The sequence below is a fragment of the Procambarus clarkii genome, chromosome 41 (genome assembly GCF_040958095.1).
Source record: "Procambarus clarkii isolate CNS0578487 chromosome 41, FALCON_Pclarkii_2.0, whole genome shotgun sequence".
Lineage (NCBI taxonomy): Eukaryota > Metazoa > Arthropoda > Malacostraca > Decapoda > Cambaridae > Procambarus > Procambarus clarkii.
Window position 1 is genome coordinate 18,384,964 of NC_091190.1, and position 23,059 is coordinate 18,408,022.

Sequence of the window (23,059 nt, forward strand, 5' to 3'; positions counted from 1 at the left end):
GGACAAGAGCGGACAGCCTCCTTAACGGCAGCATCCGCACGCTCATTTAAAGACACCCCAATATGGCTGGGAACCCAGCAAATCTCTACTGACTTAAATTTACTAGAGATAAGAAACAGCCAATGTTGAATCTCGACGACCACCGGATGGACTGGATTAAAGTACTCCAGAACCATGAGGGCACTACGAGAGTCAACTACAACCACAAAGGAAGATTGACAATGAGAAAGCAGGAGACGAAGGGCATAGAGAATAGCATAAAGTTCTGCAGTAAAGACGCTAGTCTCCGAAGGTAGGTGACACATATAAGTGTGGTTATGAAAAACAACAGAGTAGCCTAACCCGTCTGCAGACTTAGACCCATCAGTGAAGATGGAAATGGAGTGGGAGTGTAAAGAAAAAGTGTTCAAGGAAAAGGCATTTCAGAACTGTAGGAGGAGTAAAAGCTTTAGTGATGTGGGTCAGGGATGTACAAAATTTTGGAAGGGGGACCTTCCACAGGAAGAAGGACGGTATAAGATGAGGAGAAATATTGGCAATACGAACCAAAAGAGAATCATGCAAGGGAGACACCTCGACAGAAATAGGGAGGTGGTGAAGAGGAACAGGAACTATAGGAGGGGTAAAAGTCAAAGCACGACAGAGGCAAGATTGAGGATGTTGTAAGGACCGCGCAAGGTAACAAAGACAGTAGTGATCACGGCGGTCTTGGAGAGATAGGAAGCCAGTGTCAACATATAAGCTGAAGGCGGGAGTCGAACGAAAGGCACCAGAGCTGAGACGCAACCCAGTATGGTGCAAAGCATCAAGATGGTGAGAAGTAGAAGGAGAAGCAGACAAGTTAGCAGGGCAACCATAATCAAGTTTAGACAGGACTAGAGAAGAATGTGAAGAGTGGAGCATGTGCCGATCTGCTCCCCAAGAAGTATGGGACAAAACTGAATGCTCTAAGGGTCATAGAGCATTCAACTCGGAGGTAAGAGATATGGGCCGACCAAGACAAACGAGTGTCAAAAATTAACCCCAAAAGCTTAGCAGAATCCTTGTACACAAGGGGATGACCATAAAGCGACAAAGAGGGGGGAAGAACGACATGCTTCCGAGTAAAAGCCATAGCACAAGTCTTAGACATAGAGAACGTGAAGCCATGATCAGTGGCCCAAGATGACACGGCATCAATCACAAGTTGAAGCCGCCGTTGAAGGAGAAGCGAATCATCGCCTCAACAGCAAAGGGTAAGATCGTCGACATAGAGAGCAGAGAAGACCCTAGAAGGAAAGGAAGAAAGAAAACCATTGAGGACAACCAGAAAAAAACCAGCGTTGAATGTAATGAAACGCCTTTTTCTGGATGAGCCTCGGAGCCTCCCTGGAGCTTATCGGGCTAATGTATGTTATATTAGACCGGGACATTAGCTAAGGAGTTCAGACCTACCAGGGACCAGTACCAGAACCTGGCCCCTTCAGAAAGGTTTCAGGGAGCAATGGCCCTGGAAACCCCCTTTGTGGTTGGGGTTTTCCTTATCTGCCATCGACCGGGGTTAGGCACCCAGAAAGGTAGGCATAACAAAACAAACCCCACATGGTAAAAAACTAAAACAAAAAACCGAACAGAGAGGTAGAAACTCTCTACAATCACAAGGAAACAAGCAAACATCACACTTTACTGCCGCGCCGATCGTCCGCGCAGCCCTCCCCGCCCCGAGAGGAGGAGGTGGGGAGCTCCAGACCTACCGCGCTGGCTGCCAAGCTTCAGTTCGTAAGCTAATGTCAACCGGGATAGACGCTTCTCTGGCCTCAGTTTCCTAGGCGGTGTTTGCCTTGTGTGGCGTTCACTGCCATGTGTTGTGTTGTGCGGTGGCCAGGAGTGCCTCATCAGTGCCAGGACTGCATGTGCTTAGTGGCTGACTTCCCTAAGCGCCCTGTGAGTACTGCCCTTACGTAACAGGGTTGTTTTCCCTGGGGCGTTCGGGAACCGTTCCCGTAGAGGTTCTTGCTGCTCGGCATTTGCCTCGCCCTTGGGGCCAGCTGGGGTTTGGGGCCCTTGTTTGGCCCTGGGTAGGGATTGGTATTGTGCGGGTTAGGGCATCAAGGTGTTGCACAGCTTGCCACCTAAGCGGCGGCCGGTTCCTGTTGCCTCTGGAGACGGTGTACTTTTGCGGGGGTTTTCTTTTGTTTTTATTTGTTTTAGTTTTAGTTTTTTACCATGTGGGGTTTGTTTTGTTATGCCTACCTTTCTGGGTGCCTAACCCCAGTCAATGGCAGATAAGGAAAACCCCAGCCACAAAGGGGGTTTCCAGGGCCATTGCTCCCTGAAACCTCTCTGAAGGGGCCAGGTTCTGGCGCTGGTCCCTGGTAGGTCTGAACTCCTTAGCTAATGTGCCGGTCTAATATAACATGCATTAGCCCGATAAGCTCCAGGGAGCCGTAGGGGCTCCCCACAGAAAGAGTAGTGCTCAGGACAATACCTTGGGGTACACTTTTGCATTGCCAAAAAGAGGCAGAGAGAGTGGCACCAAGCCTCACCCTCATCTCACAAATAACAATGTTTAACAGCGATAAATTCCAGGTACTCAGGTACGGCAAAAATGAGGATCTGAAACATAATACTGTACAGGGTACAAAACACAATCGAATCTGCCCATAATAGGTAAACAGCATGTCAAGGATTTGGGAATAATGATGTCCGACGATCTAACATTTAGGGAGCATAACCAAGCAAATATTGCGTCAGCCAGAAAAATGACAGGATGGATTACGAGAACTTTCAAATCCAGGGATCCCATCATGATGGTGGTACTCTTCAAGTCACTTGTGTTGTCCCATCTCGAGTACTGCTCAGTACTCACTTCCCCCTTCAGAGCAGGAGAGATTGTTGAAATAGAGGGAATACAGAGAACATATACGGCACGCATAGACGCGATAAAGCACCTAAATTATTTGGATCGTCTCAAAGCTCTCCAAATGTACTCACTAGAAATGAGATGAGAGAGATACCAAATAATATACACATGGAAAATACTGGAGGGCCAGGTCCCAAATCAACACAGTAAAATAACAACATACTAGAGTGAACGATATGGAAGAAAATGCAGGATTGAACCAGTGAAGAGCAGAGGTGCCATAGGCACAATCAGAGAACACTGTATAAACATCAGAGGTCCACGGTTGTTCAACGTCCTCCCAGCGACTATAAGAAATATTGCCGAAACAACCGTGGACATCTTCAAGAGAAAAATGGACTGTTTTCTAAGAGAAGTTCTGGATCAACCGGGCTGTGGTGGGTATGTGGGCCTGTGGGCCGCTCCAAACAGCCTGGTGGACCAAACTTTCACAAGTCGAGCCTGGCCTTGGGCCGGGCTTGGGGAGTAGAAGAACTCCCAGAACCCCCATCAAGCAGGTGTCAAGCAGGTTGCGAAAACCAAATTGAGAAGGGGAGAGGTGGTGATAGTGTTCTAAGAACCACATCAGACATGGTTCTATGAACCACATCATAACCATTCGTTCAAAGAGTTTGCAGACACAACTTGTGAGTGCAATAGGGCGGAAGTCCTGAGGGGATGTCCCAAGAGATCCTGGTTTCCAAACAGGGAGGACAACGGCATCGAGCCAGTCCTCAGGGACTGACGACAACTCCCAGACCTGATTATATAGACTCAGTAAATACCGAGACGTGCATGGAGGAAGATGGCGAAGCATCTCATAACGAATGCCATTGGAGCCCGCTGCCATACAACCGCAGACGGCCAGAGCAGACTGAAGTTCAGAGAGAGAGAAGGGATCATTATAGGGAAGTCTGAGATGGGTGTGGAAATCTAAAGGATGAGATTCAAGAACAGGCTTATGAAGAAGGAAAGATGGAGGAAGATGAGAACCAGAGCTAATAGACGAAAAGTGGGAACCCAGTTTGGCCGTGACCTGCATCGGGTCCGCCACAAGAGTACCACGGAGGTGAAGGAACGGCGAGACATCGGGAACGAACTTACCCACATTCTTGCGGATTTGTTTCCAGATCTGTGGCAGAGGAGTATCGGACGTAATGGAGGAAACATAAGACTTCCAACACTCACGTTTAGCTGTACGGATGGTCCTACGGGCCACCGCACTTGCCTTCCAAAACAAAAGAAAAGAATTGGCCGTCTGCCGGTGGTGGCATTTCTTCCAGGCTGCACGCTTACAGCGCCCAGCCTGAGCACAGTCCATATTCCACCAATATCTTAAGAAGCACATCAACAAACTGGAAAAGGTGCAAAGACATGCTGCTAAGTGGCTCCCAGAACTGAAGGGCAAGAGCTACGAGGAGAGGTTAGAAGCATTAAACATGCCAAAACTAGAAGACAGAAGAAAAAGAGGTGATATGATCACTACATACAAAATAGTAACAGGAATTGATAAAATCGACAGGGAGATTTCCTGAGACCTGGCACTTCAAGAACAAGAGGTCATAGATTTAAACTAGCTAAACACAGATGCCGAAGAAATATAAGAAAATTCACCTTCGCAAATAGAGTGGTTGACGGTTGGAACAAGTTAAGTGAGAAGGTGGTGGAGGCCAAGACCGTCAGTAGTTTCAAAGCGTTATATGACAAAGAGTGCTGGGAAGACGGGACACCACGAGCGTAGCTCTCATCCTGTAACTACACTTAGGTAATTACCAGGGAATGCACTTCCGCGTGCCCCGAGAGGTAGAGCAAGGAATAGAGTGGAGGGCAGCGTCGAAGATGGTGTCATGAAAAAGGAGGAGAGCGCAAGGGAGAGACAGAATGGAGAGGTCGGAGAGAGTAGCACGGAGGGTAAATAGGTCCCAGTCTGCCTTGGCAAACTGCCACCTAGGGAAGAAGAAGGGAGGGGGAAAAGAGAAAAGGGTAACAAGGATGCGGAAATGGTCACTGCTATGGAGGTTACCAAGAACCCGCCACGTGAAATCTAAGTAAAGAGACGACGAGAAGAGAGAAAGATCAAGACAGGAAAGAGTACGAGTCCGAGTCCAAATGAGTGGGCTCACCAGAATTCAGAAGAGACAGGGGGAAAAAGAGAGAATGAATGGTTCGAGAAGGCGACCTCGGGTGTTTGTCAGAACACCACCCCAAAGGGTATGTCGACAATTGAAAACACCCAGCAGGAGCACAGGCTCTGGCAAGGAGTCCAGTAGGTACTTAAGATCGGGAAGAGAGAGCGGGACACTTTGGGGGGAGATACAGTGGTACCTGAAATAGAGGGAATACAGAGAACATATACGGCACGCATAGACGCAATAAAGCACCTAAATTATTGGGATCGTCTCAAAGCCCTCCAAATGTACTCACTAGAAAGAAGACGAGAGAGATATCAAATAATATACACCTGGAAGATACTGGAGGGCCAAGTACCAAATCTACACAGTAAAATAACAACGTACTGGAGTGAACGACATGGAAGAAAATGTAGAATAGAACCAATGAAGAGCAGAGGTGCCATAGGCACAATCAGAGAACACTGTATAAACATCAGAGGTCCGCGGTTCTTCAACGTCCTCCCAGCAAGCATAAGAAATATTGCCGGAACAACCGTGGACATTTTCAAGAGGAAACTAGATTTATTCCTCCAAGGAGTGCCGGACCAACCGGGCTGTGGTGGGTATGTGGGCCTGCGGGCCGCTCCAAGCAACAGCCTGGTGGACCAAACTCTCACAAGTCGAGCCTGGCCTCGGGCCGGGCTTGGGGAGTAGAAGAACTCCCAGAACCCCATCAACCAGGTATCAACCAACCTCGGAATGCGGGTGTCCCTGTATGCGAGTTTTTCGGAAGACGAGCAGGATTTACTCCAAAAATGTCTCGGAAGGCGAGGGTTACCTCGGGACGCGAGTTTGTTGATACATGTACAGGCCGACTGGCGCATGGTGGCATGGCGATCGCGCCTCAGTTTACCAGTGTCTCGTGTCCAGTGACTATCCCACCTGAATTCTTCACAAGGATTTACAGTTTTTTATCGGTTTTTTGGCCATTTGAGCATAAAAGTTGTCATTATATATCTTGCCATGGGTCTCAAGAAAGCCATTGGTAAGGTTCAACCTAAGAAAATAGCTGTGAGTAGAGGCAGTAGAGGATGTCCCTTCTTGATTAAGAAAATGTGTGAAGTATTGGAAGAACTGCAAAGTTTTGTTGAAAAAACTCACCCAGATAAAGCTGTAGCAGGCCGTTGCATTGACCTTTTAAATGATAATGTGATGTCTTACTACAGACAAGTGTTAAAATGTAGGGAAAAACAAGTGTCATTAGACAAATTCTTAGTAAAACAAGCAAGTCCTAGTGGTATGCAGGCAAAATGTGGCAGAGTGTGCATACCAGTGAAGTCCTCACTGCCTGATGTGATAATGGAAGGGGACTCCCCTTCTAAACAGTAACTCCTCTCTTCCTCCCACCTCCTCACCATCTTCCATACGCCTACAGCATTCAACAGCAAGGTAAGTAATAACTTGAACATAGTTTTGTAGGTTTATTTAGATGAATTAGGTATAAAAATTTAGTTTGATGTGGGGTTTTTGGGGTAGTCAGGAACGGATTAATTCATTTCCCTTTATTTCTTATGGGGAAATTAGCTTCGGAATGCGAGTTTTCGGAATACGAGGCGTCTCCAGGAACCAATTAAACTCTTAAACTGAGGTATGCCTGTAAATGGAACAAACCGTATACCATATAGTCACAAAGACACGGGCAGCAGAACATTGGACAGGTGATGGAAAAAAAAGGGGGACAGAGGGAATATCAGAATGAATCAAGAGAGCAGTAGAGTTATAGGTCCCAGCAAAAGCCAGGGTAGGTGGGGGGGAGAAAAGAATAGCCAAGAAAGCGACCAAGATGAGCACCAATCATCGGCTCCTGGAGACAGACACAAAGGGGCGAAAACTGTGAAATCAGAAGTTGGAGTTCATGGAAATTGGTGTAATATCCACGAATATTCCATTGAAGAATAGACATCGACAAAAAGAGAAAGGACAGCAACAGAGAACAATGAAGAAACAAAGGTTAAAAGTAACACACCATGTTAAAAAGATCAGGATCAGGGTCAGAAAAGTCAGGGTTAGGGAGCATGGGTAAACTGAGTAAGGATGGAGGGAAAGGAGCGGGAGGACAGACCAGAGGCAGACGGACGGGGTCCAGAGGAGGAGAAGACAACCGAGAGGGACGGTCAAGGACAGCAGGAGGAGGAGGGGCAGAAACCAGGGAGTGTACCGCAGCAAGAGCAGCAACCGAGAGGAAAGCGAGGGCCAAAGAAACCTCCATAGCAGGAACAGGGGGGCCCAACCACCGAGACGGGAGGGGACAGAGCGATAGAGTCAGAGGTGGGGGCGAGGAAGAAAGCAACGCCTTCTTACATGCTGGAGAGGAGGAAGGAGAGGAGCCAGGCTTATGTTTCTGACCCAGAGAGACAGGTGTTCCAGCAACAATGTACTGGGCGACAGACTCGAGCGTCTCAACAGGAGAAGAAGAACGAGAGCAAACAACACGAAGATTGCTGGGAGGATGGACAACAGCCTGTACAGACAGGCGGCGTGGCGAGCCAAGAGACGGGGTAGAAGGGTGGGAAGGAGGATCGGAGGGATACCTGGTTGATACCTGGTTGATGGGGTTCTGGGAGTTCTTCTACTCCCTGAGCCTGGCCCGAGGCCAGGCTCGACTTGTGAGAGTCTGGTCCACCAGGCTGTTGCTTGGAGCGGCCCGCAGGCCCACGTACCCACCACAGCCCGGCTGATCCGGAACTTCTCTTAGAAAACCGTCCAGTTTCCTCTTGAAGATGTCCACAGTTGTTCCAGCAATATTTCTTATAGTCGCTGGGAGGACGTTGAATAGCCGCGGACCTCTGATGTTTATACAGTGTTTTCTGATTGTGCCTATGGCACCTCTGCTCTTCACTGGTTCAATCTTGCATTTTCTTCCATATCGTTCACTCCAGTACATTGTTATTTTACTGTGTAGATTTGGGACCTGACCCTCCAGTATTTTCCATGTGTATATTATTTGATATCTCTCTCGTCTCCTTTCTAGAGAGTACATTTGGAGAGCTTTGAGACGATCCCAATAATTTAGGTGTTTTATTTCGTCTATGCGTGCCGTATATGTTCTCTGTATTCCCTCTATTTCAGCAATCTCTCCTGCTCTGAAGGGGGAAGTGAGTACTGAGCAGTACTAGAGACGAGACAACACAAGTGACTTGAAGAGTACAACCATTGTGATGGGATCCCTGGATTTGAAAGTTCTCGTAATCCATCCGATCATTTTTCTGGCTGAAGCGATATTTGCTTGGTTATGCTCCCTAAATGTTAGATCGTCGGACATCATTATTCCCAAATCCTTGACATGCTCTTTTTCTACTATGGGCAGATTCGATTGTGTTTTGTATCCTGTATTATGTTTCAGATCTTCATTTTTGCCGTACCTGAGTACTGTACCTGAAATTTATCACTGTTAAACATCATGTTATTTTCTGCTGCCCAATCGAAAACTTTGTTGACATCTGCTTGTAGTTTTTCAATGTCTTCAGCAGAGGTAATTTTCATGCTGATTTTTGTGTCATCTGCAAAGGATGACACGAAGCTGTGACGTGTATTTTTGTCTATATCAGATATGAGAATAAGGAACAGTAGTGGTGCAAGGACTGTACCTTGAGGTACAGAGCTTTTAACATCACTTGGACTCGATTTTATCTGATTGACTGTTACTCTTTGTGTTCTGTTCGACAGGAAATTGAGTATCCAGCGCCCTACTTTTCCAATTATTCCCATTGACCTCATTTTGTGAGCTATCACCCCATGGTCACATTTGTCGAACGCCTTTGCAAAGTCTGTGTATACAACATCTGCATTTTGCTTTTCTTCTAGGGCTTCTGTGATTTTGTCATAGTGGTTGAGTAACTGTGACAGACAGGATCTTCCCGCTCTAAATCCATGTTGTCCTGGATTGTGCAATTCACTGTTTTCCATAAAACTAGAAATTTGATTCCTAATCACTCTTTCAAACGCTTTTATTATGTGTGATGTTAGTGCAACTGGCCTATAATTTTTTGCCAAGGCTTTACTCCCCCCCCTTGTGCAACGGAGCTATATCTGCAGATTTAAGTGCTGCTGGTATCTCCCCTGTATCCAGGCTCTTTCTCCATATTACGCTGAGTGCTCTCGCTACTGGTACTTTACATTTCTTTATGAATATTGAATTCCATGAGTCAGGCCCAGGAGCTGAGTGCATAGGCATATTGTCAATTTCTCTTTCAAAGTCTTCCGAGTTTGTGGTAATATCCGTTATATTATCTGCAGCTTGAATGTCATTCATAAAGAAGCTGTCTGGGTCATCAACTTTCATGTTGTTTATTGGTGTGCTAAACATAGCCTCATACTGGCTTCTTAGAATTTCACTAATCTCTTTGTTGTCCTCTGTGTATGTACCTTCATTTGTAATTAACGGTCCAATACTGGTCGAGGTTTTGGATTTGGATTTTGCGTATGTGAAAAAATATTTCGGATTTTTCCTTATCTCTTGTATAGCTTTCTGTTCCAATTCCATTTCCTTAGACTCATATGATCGCTTTAACGTTTGTTCTATTTCTTCGATCTCCCTGCTTAGGCTTGTTTTCCTTGCTTGTGATAGTTGGGTCTGCCGAAGCATTTCCGTTATTTTTTCCTTCTCCTGTACAGTCGTCTGCGTTCTCTTTCTAGAGTGGTCCTCTTTCTGCCCCTCCTCACAGGTACATGCTTCATGCATCTTTGAAGATGCGAAAGAAGATGAGAAAGAAGACACAGGAGACATGGCAGACTGGGTAGGAAGAAGGGAAACTCCAGACGGAGAACCAGGAGGGGACCCTTCGGAACAGAATGTAAAGGAACAAGGGAGGAGGTGGTGGGCATATCTGGGTCTAAGGCCTGGAAACGGTTGTGAGACTGAGGAAGGTGGGAAGGACGAGGAGAGGAAGAGTGCAACATGCGAGCATAAGACACGCCAGCAAAAGAGGTGAGACAGCGAATTTGGCGCCTCGCCCCAGGAAAAGACAAACAATCTCTGTGTTTCAAGTTGAGGATGGCTGCCTCAAGTTTGTAATGTATACATGCGCATGAGAAGGTAGGGTGAGCCTCACCCCAATTGAGGCAGCGAGCCTGGGGAGAAGAGCACTCTGACTTACGAGTGACCTTCGTCCCCACACATGGGGCATAGACACACAGTACTGGAGCATCTGAGGGCACTATACCCAAACTTCCAGCACCTATTACAAAGCCAAGGAGAGGGAATGTACTCCTGAATGGAGCATCTGGCACCAGCAAGAATAATAGAGGGCGGAAGGGTCCTACTATCAAAGGTAATTTTTACAATCCGAAAGGGCTGACGGCGACGTCCACGAGGGGGACTGAGTGAACGTGTCCACCTGGAGGACAATGCTCTTGGGCTTCAAGGATATGCTTAATATCCTTGTGGCAGTCCTTGAGGTCCCTAACACCAGTTGCAACATGGTGCAGAAGAACAGTGCCAACACTGCCATTTAACTGAGCATTCTTGGAGACCCGAACAGGGTCTCCCCAATGCAGGACAATGCGGCTAAGCGGGTAGCTGCATCCTGAGAACGAGCAGCAACAACACACATATCAAGACAGGTGGTGTTAAAAGTAACAGAGGCATCTACCGAATCAACAAGGTGCCTATGGAGGGAGAAATCGTCAGGAGTAGAAGAATCCAGATGGTGAAGATCAAAGTATTTAGTCCATGTAGCAGGACCAAACAAGATGTGGTACGAATTAGCATGGGGAGGGATCGGGCAAGAGTGGCCATGGCGGGGATGGCAGTGAGAACTCCTAGAGAGAGAAGGGTTAACCCTTAGACCGTGCAATACATACATACATGATTATGAGAAAATAATTTAACATAAGTTTTTAAAACTTGCACAAACACCTTCCAATTTTCTTGCATAATCAACTAGGTAAATGCTCCAACTTTGTCTAAATGATCACAGCGTAACTTGAAAAACAAGAGAATCAAAATTATTTTTAAAATTGAATATTGAAAACTTCAGATTTTCAATTCAGAATAAAAAATATGAACTATCACCAATTGTTCATTTAATGTCATTATTCTCTCAAAATAGAATATGATCTTCATATTTATCAAATTAAAATATAGGTTTCCAGCACAGTTTACTGTAAAAAAAAATTGTCAATAGGGAATTTGAAATATGCGGCAAATTTAGATCTAAAAAAATTATACAGTAACTCCAAATGTATAAAGTTTATGAAAAATCCATTCTGAAGGGATTATAGAACAGACAGCTGAGCATACAATATGTCAAAATAGTGAGAATCGGTCAAAAAACCAGCACTGAATGTAATGAAACGCCATTTTCTGGGTAAGTCCTGGAGGCTCCCTGGAGCTTACTAGGCTGAAATGCTAATGTCAGACTTTGGCATCAGTCATATGTATGGAGTTCTTATGGACCTACCGGGGACCACGACCAGAACCTGGCCTCCTCTAGAGAGGCAAGGGGAGCAATGGCCTATAGAAATCCCTGTGTAATTGGAAGCATTCTATGTCTGCCATCATCCGGGTTAGGCACCCAGAAAGGTAGGCGTCCCAAAACAAACCCCTATTCTGGTGAAAATTGCAACCAAAACCCGAACGAGTGGATAGAACTCCCCAAACAAAAACAAGCAAACTAGTATGACGTCATCCGCCGTCGCACCGCTGTCTGCTCAGCCCTTCCCCCCTTCCCGGGAGGGGGAAGGGGCAGCCCCAGACCTACTGCGCCGGCTATCCACACCCCAGTTCTGAAGCTGGATGTCAAAAAACCAGCGTTGAATGTAATGAAACGCCATTTTCTGGGTGAGACCCGGAGGCTTCCCGGAGCTTTACCGGCTGATATGCTAATGTCAGACTTTGGCATCAGTCATGTGTATGGAGTTCTAGGGCCTACCGGGGACCACGAGCCAGAACCTGGCCCCCTCAGAGAGGCAAGGGGAGCAATGGCCTATAGAAACCCCCGTGTGGTTGGAAGCATTCTATGTCTGCCATCGACCGGGTCAAGCATCCAGAAAGGTAAGCATTCCAAAACAAACCCCTATTCTGGTGAAAATTGCTACCTAAGCCGAACTAGTGAATAGAACTCTTCAACAGAAAACAAGGAAACTAGTATGACGTCATACGTCACCGCGCCGCTGTCTGCGCAGCTCCCCCCTCCCCGGGAGGGGGAAGGGGGAGCCCCAGACCTCCCACGCCGGCTATCCACCCATCAGTTCTGAGGCTGGATGTCAAAACACGCGAAAAACGCCGACCGGAGGGAGGGAGGGTTGCCGGGGAGCCTCCGGGTCTCACCCAGAAAATGGCGTTTCATTACATTCAACGCTGGTTTTCTGGGGGGAGCCCCGTCGGCTCCCCGGAGCTAACTACCCACAGAGGAAGGTCAAAGGGACAAAACCGGGAGGCGGACACCACGCACCCCCCAAGGAGGCGAGACAACCGGCAGCAAACGCCAACCCAAGGCGCCACAGCCCCGAAAATCCCGGGAACAACACGAGAACCACGAGCAGCAAGGCCCCTGCACGAACACCAAAAATCCATGCCCGAAAGACTGCAAAGCCACGTCGCCCAGACGGCAGCGAGAGCAGCGAAGCCACGAACACCACAGGCATGAGGGAAGAACACAGGCAGCTTAGCCGCAAGAACACGGCTGACCACCCGGGACACCATCACCCGCGAACAGGGAAGAACAGAACCGGATCAACGCAAAACGCGCTCCGGACCCAAACGCCGTGGCACGCAAACAACAGCGGAGGGCCGCCACTGAACGCAAAAACGACACACCCCCGGCCTGACCAACGAAGCACCAACAAACCCTGGACCCCTCCAGAATGCAGCAGCCCCACCCCGCGCCAGAAAAAGATGGAGACTGCTGCCATCAAACAACCAAAACGCTAAAACCGAAGGAGCAAGAAAACTCAGCGAACCGACCCCCAGAGGCAAAGGCCCAAAGGAAAGAGCCGACGAAAAAACACACCGGAACCGAAGGGGCACTACCAACCGAGGAGAAGACAGAGCACGCTGACCAGAGACCAGGATGGTGCAAGCGGCGCACGAACAGGCCGGAGGTGAAATGACGCACAAGACAGCTGACTAACGGTGCAGAAGCAACACCAAGACCGAAAGCAAGCTGAAGCGGCTCCGCCTGCGCCGCACGAAAAGAGGCGACAGTATGTGGCAAGACGACGGCCCCCAACCCCCACTAGAAGACCAAGCCGAGAGTAAACCAAGCTAACAAGAGGAACCACCTAAGAAGGGACAGGAAAAGGAAGGACCGCCAAAATACCCCATACTGCCGCCAAGAGAAGCACGCAGGTGGGACACCTACCACGAAGCCACCCGACCACCAACCGGAGGCGAGACCACGAGGCAGAACATAAGCAGCCCCGACAAGGCCCCCCCGAGCCCAGGAAAAAGGCGGAGCCGCGAGAAGATCTCGGGCGCGACCACCGAAACCCAGGCGGCACAAGGAGATGGAACGTCTGCCGAACAGAAAAACTCCCCGAAGCATGCAAGCCCGCCAGGAGTTCAGAAACGACAGGTCCGACGCGAGACATCGCAAGAACCCCCCCCCCCCAAAAAAAAAAAAAAACAACCGGCAGGGCAAGCTAGGAAAACCAAAGAAGGCGGAAGGGTCGCCGCCAGAACAGGACCCGAACCAAGGGGTACGAACAACTGCAACAGACCGAGACAAAGAAGCACATCACAGGACACAGGCTGACCAACGCCTAAGAACACACGCAGGACATCCCTGCTGCAGAGGAGGCAGGAAGAAAGAGCTGAAGCACAAAAAAAAATTAACCAGAACAACCAGGGGTGGCCAATCAGGCAGGGACAAAAACCCCACGCAATCCCCAGGCACAAAAACGGCAGCAAAGTGCTACTCCACAACCGGATACAGGAACAAGAACACGCCACCGTGAAACACGGTACCAATGCACACGTGCAGCAGCAGCAACAGGCACCACTGCAACATGCAACATGTAAATAGCAACTCCCCTCTGCAAAGGCAGAGAACGGAGCAGGCAGACCCCAGACAGGGCCAACGGAGACACGACAAAACCCTGCAGGCCCAGAAACCTGCACCAGGCGACCGACGGCGGAGAAACCCCGCTCGATACCTGCTGGATGAGGTACTGGGAGCTCTTTTACACCTCAAGCCCGGCCCAAGGTCAGGCCAGACCGGCCAGAGGATGGCCCACCAGGCAGCTGCTAGGAGCAGTCCACCGGCCCACATACCCCCACAACCAGGACAGGCCGGAACTGCCACACGAAAACAGGCCAGTGCGCCCTGGAAGTCCACGGACGAACCAGCAAGAAGGCTTATGCTCGCAAGTAGGTCGTGTAACAAGCACAGACCACTGATGGTAATACAGTGTTCCCCAAAAGTGCCAATAGCACCACTGCACTCCACTGGTACTATCCCGCAAGTTCTACCAGATAGGCGGGACCCAAGAGCCAGAGCTCAAATCCTGCAAGCACAGCCAGGAGCCTCACCAGGTGAGTACAGAACCAACCCTACAACCCCCACACCTCACAACATTAAAAAAGGAGGGTCCCCTGAATGACTCCAGCATGGGTTGGACATGCACATGAGGGGGACAGGAAGGGGTGATAAAGGGACAGTCACAGGTGTGCGAACGGTCTCAGTCGTACAAAAATATACCTAAATAAAGACAGGTATATAAACACCGCCGCATCCAGCGCCCGGCCAAAAGACGCCAGACCGCAGAAACTCACCTGGCGAATGGAGGCTCGAACGTGACACGACTCAACCGTGCCCAGAAGAACTTGGGAGCACCGCCAGGTGAAGACGCCAGAGCCGGACCCTGCCGGACCCGCAGGAGAACAGGGAGAGGCGAAGGAGGCGGTCCACACCCATGACAGGGAAAACCGCGGTGTCCTCCCACAACTGGGAACCAGGACACCCCCGGCGCGAAGGGGCACATACCGCAGCCAGGGAGAAGAACGAGAGGCGAAGCACTGTTGCAAAAAAGGGCGCAAAAACCCCAGCACTGAAACACCGCCCAGACCAAAACAAACTCCACGGCGCATGCGCATAACACGCTGGCCGAACCGCACACCCTCCCTGCGGGAAGGCGCCAGCCAGGACTATTGCACGAGAAAAGGAGCCAAAAGAGGAAGCAGGAACAATAAAACCGGCCAAAGAAGCAAAGAGCCCAAAAAAAAAGGAACCCAACCGGGCGACAAGTAGCCCAACCGGGCGACAAGTAGCCCAACCGGGCGACAAGTAGCCCAACAGGGCGACAAGTAGCCCAACAGGGCGACAAGTAGCCCAACAGGGCGACAAGTAGCCCAACAGGGCGACAAGTAGCCCAACAGGGCGACAAGAACTAGGAGCCGACAGACGTTCCAATAATGCGGGAAGTAGCGAAAAACCTTCCCGTACCCTCGAGAACACAGAAGCAAACACTAGTCCCGAAGGCACACGAAGGCGCAGGCGCACCCGAGATCAGAAGTCACGCAGAACCCCATCGAACGGGGAAACATGACAAAAACACCGTCCCAAAAAGCGGGGGAGGAAACAACCACCCACAGGACGGAACCAACCGACTCAAAGGCCAAGGAACCGAGCCCGGGGAGGGGCCGACGTCCAACAGCACGTACGGCGAGTGGGGAGGAAAGACCCCACTCCGCGTAACCACAAGCCCCGCCTAGAGGGGGATAAAAAACCCCACGGGGTCTAACGGGGCCAAGGCCCCCCCAAGTCAGCCCCTCCCCAGCCCCGGGAACCTACACGACAGGCCCCGGGGCCGAGCCGTTCCCCCAAAGCCCCGGCCGTACCAGAAAACCGAGGCAGCCGTGAAAACACTAAGGAAGGGAGCCCACTGGCAGACTCATACAACACGGCTGGAGGAACAGGCCCAAATGCCCCCGTCACTACCCCGGAAGGGGAATTCCCCGAGACTGCCCGAGTCTCAACACCACCAAACACCCCGCCCTGAACCTACAGACGGTAAGGAACTGGATGCAGGCAGGAAGGGTGAACCAGGGGAAAGACAAGGGGGCGTGGATGGAACCGAAGCAACCAACACCCCCAAGTCCCAAAACGAACTACAACGGGGCAGTCCCGGGGCTCCCGGGGAGGAAACCACGAGAACGTTGCCACCACCAAGGCTCAAGTGCAACGCCCCTGCTGCCCGCACCCGCTTTGTTAGCACAACTGGGTAACCGAGCCACAACGAGCAACCAAACTCGCAGGACACCGGGTCGAAGGTGTCACCGACCCCACAGGCAGCAGACGGAGGCAAAACAGAGACACCCAGAGACAAAAGGTGAGAGCAACCCTCAAACTCGCTGGAAGCGAGGGGGGGGCTCTGGGGTCACATCCATCGGACCCGCGCGCCCCCAGGGGTTTCCCAGGGTCCCGAGCGTTTACTTTAAGAGGACTCGCGCTCAGGTAATCCCAGGCAGGGTACTGCTAACCGGCACCCAAGCTACCAAACAACTTTCTAAGAGCTGAACCCCCGGGACGTGTACACTCACGGGGACCTAGCAGGGGGGTACCACCAGAAATACTCAGAACACAAGGGACACAAGGGGCAAGAACGAAGGCAGACCCCCCCACCAGGTATATAAACAAAAGAAAAAGAAAACCCCGCAAGAGGACAGCGTACCCAAGCGGAACAGAGCCGGCCGCTATGATTGGTAAAGACAAGCTGCACAGTACCCCGCGCCCCACCAGTGCAAACACTGCCCCGTACTCTAAGGCGAACAAGGGAGACAGAACACCCGAGCACACAAAGAGCGGCCGAAAACCAAGCAGTAAACGGCCAAGCAGGGCAGGACCCAAGGAACTTGTGGAAGGTGGCCCCAAGCCCCAAGGGCAGTACTTACAGGGCACCTAGGGAAGGGAACCCTAGGCGCATGCAGCCCGAGTACTGAAGAATCACACCCGGCTCACGCACCACCTAGAAAACTGACACCACACTCTAGGTACAGTGCTGAAACAACCACTGGAGCCGGAGCACATAACCATTGCCTATAGCATCAGCCGAAGAACTGATGGGTGGATAGCCGGCGTGGGAGGTCTGGGGCTCCCCCTTCCCCCTCCCGGGGAGGGGGGAGCTGCGCAGACAGCGGCGCGGTGACGTATGACGTCATACTAGTTTCCTTGTTTTCTGTTGAAGAGTTCTATTCACTAGTTCGGCTTAGGTAGCAATTTTCACCAGAATAGGGGTTTGTTTTGGAATGCTTACCTTTCTGGATGCTTGACCCGGTCGATGGCAGACATAGAATGCTTCCAACCACACGGGGGTTTCTATAGGCCATTGCTCCCCTTGCCTCTCTGAGGGGGCCAGGTTCTGGCTCGTGGTCCCCGGTAGGCCCTAGAACTCCATACACATGACTGATGCCAAAGTCTGACATTAGCATATCAGCCGGTAAAGCTCCGGGGAGCCGACGGGGCTCCCCCCAGAAACACGCGAAAAACCGCCGACCGAAGGGAGGGAGGAATGCCGGGGAGCCTCCAGGTCTCACCCAGAAAATGGCATTTCATTACATTCAATGTTGGTTTTCTGGAGGGAGCCCCTATGGCTTCCTGGAGCTAACTACCCACAGAGGAAAAGAATAGGGACTTAACCAGGAGGCGGTTGCTGCTCACTCCTCAATCCAAAGTCAAGACAATTGGTTGCATCTGCCAACCTAAAGCGACACAGGCCCGACCTGGCCCAAGAACGTTTACAAGGTAACAAGCAGCCAGGAAGATGTTCAACCACCAAAATCCCCGCTCCCGAATGTCAGCCCAGATCATATTGTCAAAGACGGCAGCAAGAGCCGCGAACTTATGGATGTCATAGGCACGGGGATAGACCGCAGGTTGGCTAGCCTTAATAACCCTGCGGACGACCTGAGAGACCCGCACTCTCGAATTGGGAAGAAGGGAAACCGGACCAACTCAAAGCGCATCCATGGACACAGAAGCCGTGGCGCGCAAATAACAGAGGAGAATCGCAACCGGACACAAAACATGATGCATCCCCTGGCCGAACCAACCAAGCATCAACAACCCAGGGGCCCCTCCGGAAAGCAGCAGTCTCATTCTTCGCCAGAAAAGAACCTGGCCTCCAGCTGCAGACGAACAAACCGATCACCCCGAAGCGAAGGAGCAGAAACCTCTGCGCTGGAGGAGAGCATGAAGCTCACCCACCCGACCCCCAGAGGCCAATGCCAACAGGAAAAAGAGCCTTTGAAAAACAATCCAGAACCGAAGGGGCCACAACAAAACGAGGAGAAGAAAGAAAAGAGAGCACTCTGTCCAATGACCAGGACGGCTCTGGCGGCGCATGAGCAGGCCGGAGGTGAAACAACGCCCAAGACAGCTTGCAAAATGGCACAGACGTGATATCAATACCGAAAGCAAGCTGAAGTAGCTCCGCCAGCGTCCCACAATACAAAGCGACAGTGTTAGGCATAAGAAGACGGTCCTGGAACAACCAAGAGAGAAAGGACAACACCACCCTAACAGAAAGCGAAGTACAATGACCCCACTTTGACCAGTCCTGCCGAAAGGCGTTGACCCCGACGGCCTCGCAGTCGGGAAAGGGCGCCACACACAGGGGAAGGCGCCGCGACCATGCCGACGCGAAGAGGTCCACCTCGGGGTGTCCGAACGTCTGGCAAAGCTAAACGGAAGGAGTCGGCGTAGACTGACCATTCCGTGGAGAGGGGAACGAAACGAGACAGGCCGTCGGCCAAGACGTTGGACACTCCCCACACGTGAACTGCCAGGAGAGCCAAACCCCGAGAACTCAGCAAACGAGTCACCCGAAGCGACCAGCGCCAAAGAACCAAGGACCGCATTGAACACCCCTGTTTCAGACAATGAACCACCAGGGAGCAGTCCAAATGGAGCCGGATCATCGACTCGCGGGTGACTCGAATCCTCAGAAGAGCAAACCACACCGCCGCGAACTCCTGCACAGCGCTGTGGGCTTGACAGAAGGACGGACCCCACTGACCCTGACCGGCCTGGTGAGCACTGGTCACAAAGCCCCAGCCGAGAGACGATGCGTCCATGAACACATCGAGCGAGGGCTCGGGTAGGTGCCAAGGCACTGAACCACGAAAAACCCGAAGAGGAAGCCGATGACGCAGCAACCGACGCAAAGCCCCCGGGGTTCAAACCCAGTGATCGTGAGAGGCAGAAAGGATGTCCCCGAAGGAACCAGAACAGCCGACGAAGCCAAACCCGACCCAATGGATAGACCAGCATCTTGAAGTTCAGGCTCTCGCACAAACCCCTCGAGCAATTGGCAGGTAACCCGGGACCCCCCCCCCCCCCCCCCCGCCAGAAACAGACACAAGTGGAACCACAGCCGCAGGAGATTTCGGAGGAAGAGACAAGGAAGCGGTCCGAGAGTCCCACACAAGGCCCAGCCAGGTCCGTACCTGGGAGGGAACCAGCTGGGACTTCCTCCAGTTCACCAAGAACCCGAATCCGGTGAGCAGAGAAAGAACCAGATCTCCTGCTAGCAGAGAAACGGACTGGTTGGGAGCCCAAACCAGCCAGTTGTCGAGGTAGGCCAACACCCGAATACCTAACAGACGCAGACGGGTCACCACGACCCGTGTGAGGTGCGTGAAAATACGAGGTGCCAGGTTCAACCCAAATGGAAGACAACGAAAGCGGTAAGCACGAAGCCCCACAACAAAACCGAGACAGTCCCTGAAACCAGGATTAATTGGGACGTGCCAATAAGCGTCCTGGAGGTCCAGGGACACTATCCAAGCGCCCAGCTCCAACAGGAGCCGAATCTGAGACAGCGTGGTCATCCGAAAGGAGAGGCCAATGAATCCAGGGGTTCAGACGGGACCTACCTTGAGGTTACCTTGAGGTGATTCTGGGGCTCAGCGACCCCGTGGCCTGGTCGTCGACCAGGCCTCCTCGTTGCTGGACTGGTCAACCAGGCTGTTGGACGCGGCTGCTCGCAGCCTGACGTATGAGTCACAGCCTGGTTGATCAGGTATCCTTTGGAGATGTTTGTCAAGTTCTCTCTTGAACACTGTGAGAGGTCGGCCAGTTATGCCCCTTATGTGTAGCGGAAGCGTGTTGAACAGTCTCGGGCCTCTGATGTTGATAGAGTTCTCTCTGAGTACCTGTTGCACCTCTGCTCTTCAATGGGGTATTCTGCACATCCAGCCATGCCTTCTGGTCTCATGTGCTGTTATTATAGTGTGCAGGTTTGGGACCAGCCCCTCTACTATTTTACAAGTGTAAATTATTATGTATCTCTCCTGCCTGCGCTCAAGAGAATGCAGGTTTAGGCTCTTTAGTCGGTCCCAATAGTTTAATGTTTTACTGAGTGGATTCTAGTAGTAAAGGATCTCTGCACGCTCTCCAGGTCAGCAATTTCTCCAGCTTTGAAAGGGGCTGTCATTGTGCAGCAGTATTCCACTCTAGAGAGCACTAGCGTCTTGAAAAGTATCATCATCGGTATAGCAACTCTAGGGTGAAAGGTTCTTGTTATCCAACCTGTCATTTTTCTTGCAGTTGTGACCGCTACTTTATTGGGTTCTTTAAATATAAGGTCTTCCGACATCAGTACACCCAAATCCTTTACATTGCCTTTCCGTTCAATGTTATGATTTGACTGAGTTTTGTATGTGGTTTCCGTTTTTATATTTTCATTTTTCCATAGCGCATGAGCTGAAATTTATCTTCGTTAAACACCATGTTATTTTCTGTAGCCCATAGAAAGACCTGATTTACATCTGATTGGAGGTTTGCCATGTCCTCTATGTAAAAATACTCTCATAAAAATCCTAGTGTCATCTGCAAAGGATGATACAGTACTATAGATTGTGTCCTTGTCTATGTCTGATATGAGGATGAGAAAAAGTACTGGAGCAAGCACAGTACCCTGGGGGACTGAGCTCTTTACGATTGATGGTCCAGATTTTATTTTGTTGACTATTACACATTGGGTTCTATTAGTCAGGAAATTGTAGATCCATCTGCCTATTTTTCCGGTAATTCCTTTTGAACGCATTTTATGTGCAATAACACCATGGTCATATTTGTCAAAGGCTTTTGTAAAATCTGTGTAAATTACATCAGCGTTTTGTTTGTCTTCCATGGCATCTAATGCCATGTTATAGTGGTCCAGCAACTGTGACAGGCAAGAGCGCCCTGTTCTGAAACCATGTTGTCCGGGGTTATGGAGATGCTGTGATTCCGTGTATTTTGTGATCTTACTTCTTAGCACTCTCTCAAAGATTTTTATGATGTGCGATGTTAGTGCTATCGGTCTGTAATTTTTTGCCTCTGCCTTATTTCCTCCTTTATGGAGCGATGCTATCTCTGCTGTTTTTAATGTCAGGGATAATGCCAGTATCTAGGCTTTGTCTCCAAAGAATGTGAAGGGACTGCAATAGCAGTTTTTTACAGTTCTTGATGAATATACTGTAGAGTTCCAAGAGTCAGGACCTGGTGCAGAGTGCATAGGCATACTGTCTATGGCTTCTTCAAAATCCAGTGGGGATAGGGACATCTGATTTATGATTTGATGTTGGTATCATATCCATGAAAAATTCATTTGGGTTATCACTCTTCAGTGTGTTCAGTGGCTCGCTGAAAACAGAGTCGTACTGATTCCTCAGTATTTCGCTCATTTCTTTGTTGTCATCAGTGAAAGTTCCATCTCCCTTTCGCAGGGGCCCGATACTAGATGTAGTTTTTATTTTTACATAGGAGAAGAAATATTTTGGATTTCTCTCTATTTCACTGATGGCCTTTTGCTCTCTTTGCCTCTCCTGGGTTTTGTATGATTCTTGTAGCTTTAGTTTATTTGTTTCTATTTCTCTACCTAACCTTCTTCGCCATTCTTGAGATAGGGTGCAACTCTCAAGTTGTTCCACAATTCGTTTTCTTCGCCTATAGAGGGAACGACATTCCTGTTCCAATCTGCATCTCTTCCTCTTTTTTCTTAGGGGTATGCGGTTTGAACATATTTCTAGTGCTACTGAGCTTATTTTTTTCAGGTACTGGTTCAGGTTTGCATTTTCTAGCTGTTCTTCCCAGCTTATTTCTGTGAAGTCCTGTTTTATTTGTTCCAAGTTTATCTGTTTATTATTGAAGTTGAATTTGCTGAAATCTCCTCCATCGGGAATCTGGACTGGTTTTGAAGGTTTATTCCCCATGCTAGTCAGAACTTCAATTAAGTTGTGATCTGAGTAACAGGTATTTGTAATCATTATGTCATTATGTTCCGGATCAATTCATCATTATTAGTGAAAATGAGGGCCAGCATGTTCTCCTTCCTAGATGGTTCTACTATTTGCTGGTTTAAGGCAAACCTGTCGCACATCTGTAGCAGGTCATTTGCATGTGCCTGTTCATTTAGGCTACTTCCTGGAATTCTCTCTGATACAACCAAATCAGAGAGAACAACCGTATCATTTGGGACAAGTCCAGAATGAACCGCAGGTCCACGCAGTCCTGTTTCGGGACTGGAAACAGACGAGGAAACCCATCTGAAGGACGTCGTCGTCTCGACCACGCCCAAGCAAACCCACTCCAAGATGACCTGACAGAGCACAGGAAAAGAAGCCTGCCCCGCCAGTCCAGAACCCCCCGCAGGGGGGAGGGGCCACCCAACGCCACCAGAGGCCGTGCGAAATGACCCGAAACGCCTACAAATCGTGGGACCAGGCGTAAGCGAACAGCACAAGCTTCCCCCGCCCCATCGCCCTGTCAATGGGGCGAACCGCAAAAGGGCCGGCGCCCCTTACGAGACCCAGACCCTTGAAAAGAGCGAACACCGCGCCATCCAGACGAAAACGGGTCAGAAGGAGGAGCCGAACCCAAACCTGACACCAGTGGCCTACCACGACGAGAGGAACCCTGAGCCTTGGCACGACCCTTCTGGAAAGGCCCACCAAGGGACCCCTGGAAAACCAGCAAGTCCGACATAGGACGGCAAGAAGCCGAAGCAGCCTGAATATACTGAGCAACAGCTGAAGCCTCAAACAAGAGAGGGCAAAAGGGGGAAGACATCCTAAGAACCAAGG

General features: G+C 50.1%; 1 protein-coding gene across 8 annotated transcripts in view; it reads right to left on the reverse strand.

Moving 5' to 3' along the window:
- Window positions 1–23,059, reverse strand: part of LOC138373292 (uncharacterized) — a 294,206-nt gene that overhangs the window by 84,086 nt on the left and 187,061 nt on the right. Inside the window, exon 6 of one of the 8 annotated variants that reach the window (XM_069339432.1) lies at window positions 6,113–6,646. The exons of the other annotated variants lie outside the window; for them this stretch is intronic. Within the exon in view, the coding sequence (XP_069195533.1) occupies window positions 6,631–6,646 (16 nt within the window). The 3' untranslated portion in view covers window positions 6,113–6,630. Of the gene's footprint in view, window positions 1–6,112; window positions 6,647–23,059 lie in introns of those variants that run through there. 8 annotated transcript variants of the gene reach the window in all.